Source organism: Octopus bimaculoides, chromosome 5, assembly GCF_001194135.2.
Source record: "Octopus bimaculoides isolate UCB-OBI-ISO-001 chromosome 5, ASM119413v2, whole genome shotgun sequence".
NCBI lineage: Eukaryota > Metazoa > Mollusca > Cephalopoda > Octopoda > Octopodidae > Octopus > Octopus bimaculoides.
Genome location: NC_068985.1, coordinates 96,292,924 through 96,303,035, shown reverse-complemented (window position 1 = coordinate 96,303,035; position 10,112 = coordinate 96,292,924). Strand labels below are relative to the sequence as shown.

The 10,112-nt window shown below is 37.4% G+C and overlaps 1 protein-coding gene across 2 annotated transcripts in view; it reads left to right on the top strand.

Annotated features, from left to right (window-relative positions):
- Positions 1-10,112, top strand: part of LOC106880730 (heat shock factor 2-binding protein) — a 228,874-nt gene that overhangs the window by 10,217 nt on the left and 208,545 nt on the right. For both annotated transcript variants that reach the window (XM_052967847.1, XM_052967848.1), the window contains exons 2-3: positions 1,368-1,457; positions 2,175-2,313. In XM_052967847.1, coding sequence (XP_052823807.1) covers positions 1,368-1,457; positions 2,175-2,313 — 229 coding nt within the window. The remainder of the gene's footprint in view (positions 1-1,367; positions 1,458-2,174; positions 2,314-10,112) is intronic.

The window sequence follows — 10,112 nt, the reverse complement described above, 5'->3', positions numbered from 1 at the left end:
GTGCCTAGAGTAGAAAAGAATTTTTTTTTAATGTTTTATATGTTATTAACAGAAGTACAGAATGTAAATAACAATTTGAATTAAAAAAAAAAAAAGATAAATTAAGTTAACAATATTAACCTCTCATACAATTCATAATATTCAGAAACTCAATAATAAATTGTCATATCATATTACTTGAACAAATAGAAAGTTTCGGAGCAATGGGTAACCTCTCTTATGACCTTTGCAATATTTACATCCACAATAATTTGATTGGTTTGATATCTAATCATCACAAGGTATCTCATTTCTGAACATATATGCCAGATTTAAATGTTATTACCCTTAGTTTGGAAATAAAGGTTCCTTGCTTTTATCAAACCTGATATTATGTACATATCAAAGAATAAAACAATGATCAGAAATTGCATAATTAGAAATGAAGTCATCATCGTTTTACATCCACTTTGCATTCTCGCATCACATATGAAGGTGTCTGACCTAATTTTTAGAATATTGCACTCATAATTATGTAATCATAGTTTGGATTCTTGGGCTGGGCAGTACATTGTGTTCTTGAGCCAAACACTTCATTTCACATTGCTCCAGTTCACTCAGCTGTGAATGAGTAGTAACCCTGTTACGGACTCTCATCTCTTTCTGGGAGCACCTTGTGATCTTTCTTTTATTTGTATCAGTCAGTTGACTGTGGCCATGCTGGAGCACTGCCTTTAGTCAAGTAAATCAACCCCAGGACTGATTCTTTGTAAGCGTAGTACTCATTCTATCGGTCTCTTTTGCTGAACCGCTAAGTTATGGGAACGTAAACGCACCAACATCGGTTGTCAAGCAAGAGTGGAGGGACAAACACAGACACACAAACATATATATATATATATATACGATGGGCTTCTTTCAGTTTCCGTCTACCAGATCCACCCACAAGGCTTTGGTTGGCCCAAGGCTATAGTAGAAGACACTTGTCCAAGGTGCCATGCAATGGGACTGATCCCAGAACCATGTGGTTCGTAAGCAAGCTACTTACAACACATCCTCTCCTGGTCATTTATCCACCATGGAAACCAGATAACCAACCCTATGAATCCTAAGGCTCGAGACTATATTTACTTCAATGCTTGCATGGATCTGATGGGTCATCATAGTCCAAGTGATTTCTTATTGGGAGTCACTACCCTTCATAGATTGTTGCCCATACATGTCATTTTGGCTTGACTTCTATTGCTGGATTCTCTTCCTGTCATGAACCACTTTACCAAATTCTTGTAGTGTAAATGTAAATATAGAAAAAATATCCCCTTCAAATGAGGTAATTAGTTTGAAAAATTATAATCTTACTTTGATATATTTTGTATTTATTTCACTAGGGATCGTTGATTAAAAAGTTATCAAGCAATTTAGAATCTTGGCAGAAGACATGGATGTCTTGGATTTCCTGGACAAATGGCAGCGAAAAGGTTTGTGATAAAATTTTGTTTAACATTAAAATATTATTTTACTTGAATTACACAAAAATGTAATAATCTTTAAAGACTGAAGTTTGCTTTACAGCCATGTGGTTTTGGGTTCAGTCCCACTATGCAGCACTTTGGACAAGTGTCTTCTATAGCCATAGGCTGACCAATGCCTTGTGAGTGAATTTGGGAGATTGAAACTTTGTAGAAGCCCATTATTGCATGTGTGTGTGTGTGTGTGTTTGTTTGTTGCCTTTACTGCTTGACAACTGGTTTTGGTTTATTTACTTCTCCATAACTTAGCAGTTTTGCAAACTAGATTGATAGAATAAGTACTTGGCTGAAGAATATGCCCCAAGTTCGATTGTTTGACTTAACCTTTTAAGGTGGTGCTGCAACATGGCTGCAGTCCAATGACTGTAGCAAGTAAAAGGAGATAAATGAAGATAGCAGAGTTGTGTGTCAGAAACTGTAACTTTGGATAAAAGCCAGAACAGAAGAGAAAGGCGGTGCTGATAAAGAGCTCTGCTTGAAACATAAAATATTTTTCCTTCCTCATGATACACAATCATTATATTTCAATGCTTTAATTTTTAATTAAAAAAAAAGACAAACTGAAACAGTTTAAAGGATTTTATATTTGGATATATCTTGCATGTGATTGAGTTCTTTTATCAAACATTTAGATAATATTTTAAGTGCTGCATGCTTGTATTACAGAAACGAGGGTGGATGATGGTAGACCCAAATGATTTGGGCAAATTGTCAACTGAAATAGCCCAGCTTTCCAAGTCTCTTCCTAAACTTGTCAACAACAGAAGAGTAGCTGCTTCTAATGTGATAAATGAATTGTCAAAAGGTTCGTGTTCAGAAAATCATATTTTCTATATTGCAAGTTTTGAAGTTGTAATTAAGTTTGTGAATTTGGGATTTACATAATATTAATTATATTTTGGATTTATTACTGACTCTGTTTTGGTTGAGATAGAGTTGAGTGTGATGAAGTAAATTATGTATGTGTTATGGTTATTTTATAGGACACAAAAATTATGTTAATTATTCTTGGTGGAAAAGCCTCTATTTGACTTATCAAGGTTACAAAGCACCAAGGAAATTATGCAAAGTTTATAAATTAAATGCATGACTATTTGAAAATTTCTGCTGCTGAAAGCATTTTAAGTATGCACATTAATACAGGCGTGGTTATAGGTGCAGGCATGGCTGTATGGTGAAGAAACTGGCTTGCTAACCATGTGGTCTTGTGTTCAATTTCATTGTGTGGCACTTTCGGCAAATGTTTTCTCCTATAGCACTGGGCTGATCAATGTTTGTGAGTGGATTTGGAAGACAGAAACTAAAAGAAACCCGTCGTGTGCTGGAGGGAAGTTTGTGTCCCCTCTTGTTCTGACGTCATGTGATGGTTGTAAATGAGTAGCACTGTCATACAAGCAGTGTCATTTGTTTCCAGTCCTTTGTGAAAAACTTGTCTTGCCATGGGAATAATATACCTTGCTTGGAAACAGATGAGGGTTGGTGACAGGAAGGGCATCCAGCCATAGAAAATGTACCTCAAATTTTATCTGACCCATGCAAGCATGGAAAAGTGAACATCATATGATGATGAGGCTGTGTGTGTGACAAGTTTGGAAAGACTGGAAGAAAGTGGGCAGCAGAAAACCATGCCGTGAAGCATCATAAAATGAAATACTGAGGTAAACTCCAAAAGAATTACTTTTTGACCGTGTGGTAACTGTTGCTTCTTTAATCCCTGCTTTAACGCAGTGGATCAACCCCAGTACGCAACTGGTACTTAATTTGTCGACCCCGAAAGGATGAAAGGCAATGTTGACCTTGGTGGAATTTGTACTCAGAATGTGAAGATAGACAAAATACCGCTAAGCATTTTGCCCAGCGTGCTAACGATTCTGCCAGCTCGCCACCTTCCATTTTCTATATTTTATTGACATATAACTTGATGTAAACTTTTTAAATGAATAAGACCCTACTTGAGAAGACCCAGCAAGCCAAGTGAGATCGTAGTCATGGCTGATGACAGTGCCACTTGACTGGCACCTGTGCCGGTGGCACATAAAAATACACCACTTGAGCATGGCCGATGCCAGTGCCACCTGACTGGCTCTTGTGCTGGTGGTACGTAAAAGCACTCACTACACTCTTGGAGTGATTGGCGTTAGGAAGGGCATCCAAGTGTAGACACCTTGCCAAATCAAATTAGAGCCTGGTGCGGCTTCCCAGCTTGTCAGTTCTCAGTCAAACTGTCTAACCCATGCCAGCATGGAAAGTAGATATTAAACGACGATGACGACAACGATAATGATGATGATGATGATGGTGATGATGATGATGATGATGATGATATAATTATTCAATATAATTTTTTTTTTTTAATTTACCATTTTGTCAGAGACAGAAGGGATATGCCTATGATACTTTATTTCCAGGGCCTCCAAAACTAGTTTGGGTAAAGGGAGGAACTTATCCTCATACTAGAGGTCTTGCCTGAATGTTTGCAACAGAGGAACTCTGTCAAATGCACCCAAGGACCAGATGCCTAAACCAAGCAACATTTTAAGTCTATCACCCAAGAACTTGAAATGTAACAAACCACAATAAATACCCTGCATTTCATCAAACAGTCTACCAACTCTACTAATTCACCACTTTGAATTGGTGTTTCATTTTATCAACCTTGAAGCACTAACAGGCAAAGTTGACCTTAATGGGATTTGAACTCGGGGTACAGAGAATAAATACTGCATAGCATTTAGTCCTACACTCTTAATGACTCTGGCAGTTTCACTACTAATTTTACATACCCTTAAGAAAAAACAAAAATGCTCTGGAATTACCATCCATCCCATACCTCAATGTAACAGGGGATAGGAAAGGGTAGGGCTGACCCTTTACTTCAGTTTCATTAAATACCTTCACAGGGGATTGGTGTCAGGTTTGGAATGATGATAGAAACCATACCACTGGATTGGGTTTGGAAGTGTGTATGTGTGTGTGTGAGAGAGACAAGGAGTACATATTTAAAAGTTGATTATAAATGGATTTCTATTTAATTTTCACTGGTCTTATTACTCTTTCTTTTTTACAATTTTTTTAAAATGTTCTTTTATTATTTCTAAGAACTAGCTACCTCATTTGTATCTAGTGAACTTTTGATTTTGTCTTTCACTCTCCTAAAGTCAAGGTAATATATAACTTGGTAGTATTTTGGAATGAAATTTCCCTTTGCCAAAAATATATCTTCATCAATTTATGAAGCAAATGTGTCAGAATAAAAAACGAAAAGTATACATACATATATCTTTCTCTTTTTTTTTCTCTTTTACTTGTTTCAGTCATTTGACTTTGGCCATGCTGGAGCACCGCCTTTAGTCAAGCAAATTGACCCCAGGACTTATTCTTTGGATGCCTAGTACTTATTCTTTTGGTCTCTTTTGCCGAACCGCATCGTAAAAAGCATCTACTACACTCTTTTAGTGGTTAGTGTTAGGAAGGGCATCCAGCTGTAGAAACCTTGCCAGATCAGATTGGTGCCTGGTGCAGCCTCCTGGCTTGCTAGTCCTCAGTCAAACTGTCCAACTCATGCCAGCATGGAAAGCGGATGTTAAACGATGATGATGATTGAGATTATTTATTTTTATCTTTTATTCATGTTATCTCACAAATTAAAATATCCAAGTTAGTTATTCCACAAATCAAAATATTTGTTATTCCACAAATTAAAATATTCAAATTAATGAGTTATCTAAAATTTGTATGACACTTTTCTTTCAACACAGAAAATATTTCAACTATAGTCATAAGCTATTCATATTTCTTAATTTACCTTATAATTTTATATAATTTCCTATGGAGTGGCTGTGTGGTAAGTAGCTTGCTTACCAACCACATGGTTCCGGGTTCAGTCCCACTGCGTGGCACCTTGGGCAAGTGTTTTCTACTATAGCCTCGGGCTGACCAAAGCCTTGTGAGTGGATTTGGTAGACGGAAACTGAAAGAAGCCCCTCGTTTATATGTATATATATATATATATATATATATGTATGTGCGTGTATATGTTTGTGTGTCTGTGTTTGTCCCCCCAACATCACTTGACAACCAATGCTGGTGTGTTTACGTCCCCGTAACTTAGCGGTTCGGCAAAAGACACCGATTGAATAAGTAATAGGCTTACAAAGAATAAGTCCTGGGGTCGATTTGCTCGACTAAAGGCGGTGCTCCAGCATGGCCACAGTCAAATGGCTGAAACAAGTAAAAAAGTAAAAGAGTATATCAATTTACTTTCATTTGATAATTTTCGACATATGTGTAAATCTCTGATATTTCCCTTATATTCTTTTGCTTTTCTGTTTTTTGTGTTCGTCCTCCAACCAAACACATTCAAATTTAATGCCATCTAATATCTTTAATCATTTTCCTTTCACAGCACTACATTTTTGAACTTCTATCACCTTTTTCATCCATATAATTCTTTACTCTGTTTGTTCAGGTTTAGCAGTGTATACATATGTTTCATCTATTAACTCTTAAAAGAGCTTCTCTTGCGAAGCATGACGTCATTTTCTTTTCTTCTACCCAACTACACAATGTCAAGATTGAAGTGTAGTATCATTTCCTGGAAGTCAAACACACCAAACAGAATGCCACTCCTTGCTGTAGCAAGAGTTCACGAAATACATCTGGTGCTGGTCACCTGCAAGAGAAGTAGCTGTGTCAGACCAGAAGCAGCAAGGGCCCTGTAAATGAGTGTGGCATCAGCTTCCAGCAAATTTTCTTTATCAGTTCAAGAGACTACCATTTCCTGTTTTGCCATGTCTAGTGCAGTTTAAAGAAACTAGTCTAACACAGTCAGTTTGAATATTGAACCGTACTGTTTCTCTCAAGGTTGAACTCTCTGTGGACTGTTTTATAGGAAGGCAGTGAAAATAATCTATAAATATTAACGAATATAGATATCAACTTTTACTTACCCTGAGTCTTGTTACCATATTCTCCTTCTTACTCTCTCCATTACCACCCTCCCTCAACAATAAACCTGTTTCTCCGATTATACTGTAACTTTTCTTAACACCTCTCTCACTGGTGGAGGCTCTTTCACCCTGTGAGTTACATGCAGGGCTGTGGAGTCAAAACAAAAAACTTTGACTCCTTTACTATTGGCACCTCCGACTCCTCTACTATTGGCACCTCTGACTCCTCTACTATTGGCACCTCAGACTCCTCTATGTAATTAAGCAATTGTGGTCTATATTACCGACACTGACTCCGACTCCAGCTACCCCTTAATTGTTTCTGACTCTAACTCCACAGCCCTAGTTATAAGGCAACATCACGAGTGATGATTGCACCAGTAAGCAAGCACCCAGTACACTCTGTACAGTTGTTAGTGACTTGAGGTTAGACAGCACTGGGTTTAAGAGAACTCTTTGGCCTTGCTGAGGGCAAAACATCCTCTGCAGTGCTGGTGTCATGAGAAAATGCCCTTAGTACATTCTGTAAAGTGGTTAGTGTTAGGAAGGGAATCCAACCATTGAAACAAAACCAATGCTGAAACACTGGAGCAAGACATGGTCCTCCAGCCTGTTGGATCTTGTTGAATCATCCAACCCATTCTAGCATGGAATGTGGACATAAAATGATATTGATTAACTCCTGACTTTATAATAATTATAATCAATGATTTTTTTTTTTGTTTTTTTAGGGGGTTTTGTCTGAATATTTAAGATCATTCTTAAATGATGGTCCAATGCCAGTGCCCTTTAAACGTGGTTAATGCCAGTGCCCCCTGACTGGCTCCCGTGCTGGTAGCACGTAAAAAGCATCCACTACACCCTCGGAGTGGTTGGCGTTAGGAAGGGCATCCAGCTGTAGAAACCTTGCCAGATCAGATTGGAGCCTGGTGCTGCCTATTGGCTTGCCAGTCCTCGGTCGAACCATCCAACCCATGCCAGCATGGAAAGTAGATGTTAAACAACGATAATGATGATGATTCTATCACAGTAAAGAAACTCCGGTTCAAAGACAGTACAGTTTCTAAAGGTAGCAGTTCACTGAAATATTTTATAACTTCTTATGTTACTTAAGTTACCACATGGACCTATATGAATGTTAGGGCTTCCTGCTCATCATGATATTTATATTTAATGCTAGACCTTACCACTAATCCTCATTGTCTCATTTTCTATGAAGGAGTGAGGACTGGCTAGTACCACGATTATGATAGTTTGTTTTCATAACAATTAAATATCAGCAGATTAGATGGTCTGTCCAAATTTGGATGTTTAAAATGTGTCTAAAATAACAATTTAGGAGTTTAAAACAAACATTTTCAAGTGGGTAAAAATAGATTTACATAAGCTTCATGAAACTGCCTTTGCTTTCTAATTTAGCAATACCAGGTATTGTTTAGCATTAGGTCAAACCTGATTGAGCAGATTTATGAACAGCTATGGATGTTTAGAAATAATACATTTCTAAATCTCTCAGAGAGATTTATGCAGTAGTGATACGATGAAGTAGTTGTATGCTGCCAACTTAATATGTCAGTCCCCTGAAGGGAATAATACTACTGTTGGTTAGACCTAGGAAGCGGTGCAGCTTCCTAGGTCTAACCAACAGTAGCTTGTTTATGAATCACATGGTTTCGGGTTCAGTCCCACTGCGTGGCACCTTGGGCAAATGTCTTCTGCTTTAGCCTTGGACTGACCAAAGCCTTGTGAGTGGATTTGGTAGATGGAAGTTGAAAGAAGCCCGTATATATGTGTATATGTATGTGTGTGTATATGTATATGTTTGTGTTTGCCCCCCCCCCCATCACTTGACAACTGAAGCTGATGTGTTTACGTCCCTGTAACTTAGCGTTTCGGCAAAAGAGACCAATAAAATAAGTACTAGGATCACAAAGAATAAGTCCTGGGGTTTATTTTTGTTCGACTAAAAAGGTGGTGCTCCAGCATAGCCACAGTCAAATGATTGAAACAAATAAAAGAATAAAAGAATGGTTAAGGAGCTCACTTAGCAGCCACTTGGTTATGAGTTCAGTTCCATGGCACAGCACCTTGGGCAAGTGTCTTCTGCTATAGTCCCAGACCAACCAATGCCTTGTGAGTGAATTTAGGAGATGGAAACAGCATGGTAGCCCAGTGTGTGTGTGTGTGTCTTTGTTTTTGTTTCCCACCATCACTTGACAGCTTGTTGGTTTGTTTATGTCCCCATAACTTAGCAAAAGAGACTGATAAAATAAGTGCTTGTCCTAAAAAAAATAAGTCAAAAGATTGATTTGTTTGACTAAAACCTTCAAAGCTGTGCCCCAGCATGACCACAGTCCAGTGACTGTGACAAGTATAAGCTGAAAGATCATTTTTGGATAAACTGATTTGAATACGAGTAACTCATAAACTAAGGCAGTCTACTACCTGTTATCTTTTCGTATGTCCCTTTAAGCTTTTGTAATGGATTTTTAAGTATTCATATGTGCTTCAAAAAAAAAGGTCTACTTTGCTTATTTGTTTGATAATGTAATATTCTGAAGATACATAGGCATTCTTTGATGTTATGCCTTAGGTTATCAGATCATTTCGTAAAGCACTTCCCCACCTGAATATTATTTGTTAGGAAGCTGTTTATGCCCTGAAATATATAACAAAGAAGTATTTGAACTTTACACATTCTACTTAAGTTTTCTAATGCATATTTATTGTGATTTGATACAAGGATTGGGTAAAACTATACCCTCATCTCTTCAAATGACAATGAATGCTCTAGTGAGCAGACTGGATGTGTTGTAAGTTTATATTTTGTGGCATGTTAGTACAGCCTGGTGTTTAGTCTCAAGTAGCAAAGTAAGCAAGTTCAATTCTGCATTTAGCAGCTAATCTTTTAAATTGCTAACCTGAATGGACCAGACTGTGAGCTAGAGTATCATGAAAAAAATGCTATGGAATCTGTTATTTCAATGTATGTTGGCAGCTCTTCTATGTACTATTTCCTCATTAATTGTAAACAGCTCATGTAGTTTCCTTGTAACAGTTCTTAAAAGTTTTTTTCCTTTTTTCCTTCCATTCCTTGAAATGCTATCATGTTATTTAATACTGTATATTGCAAAAACAATGAAAAGCAGAGCATTTATTTTTTTCGCTAACAGCTTCAGATAACCTGCAAGATTGGAGAAGTTTTATTTGTTTTTATCCTTAAATGTTATAGATCTCTCGGTTGTTGTACCATTATCATCATTTCTTGCCCATGCTGGCTTAGGTTGAACAGTTTGTCACAGTCTATATCAGTTCTTATTTGTGCTCTGTCTGTCTGTGTGTGTGTGTTCTTAATTGTATAATAAAATATTTTAATTTCATTTTTGTATGTGGTTTGCAAGAGTCTTTATCTGAATTCATGTGTTGAAGCATATTCTATTGTGTCTGGGGAGAGTCATTCTCTTTTAGTGCCTTACTCTCTTTTACTCTTTTACTTGTTTCAGTCATTTGACTGTGGCCATGCTGGAGCACCGCCTTTAGTCGAGCAAATCGATCCCAGGACTTATTCTTTGTAAGCCTAGTACTTATTCTATCGGTCACTTTTGCCGAACCACTAAGTTACGGGGACGTAAACACACCAGCATCGATTGTCAAG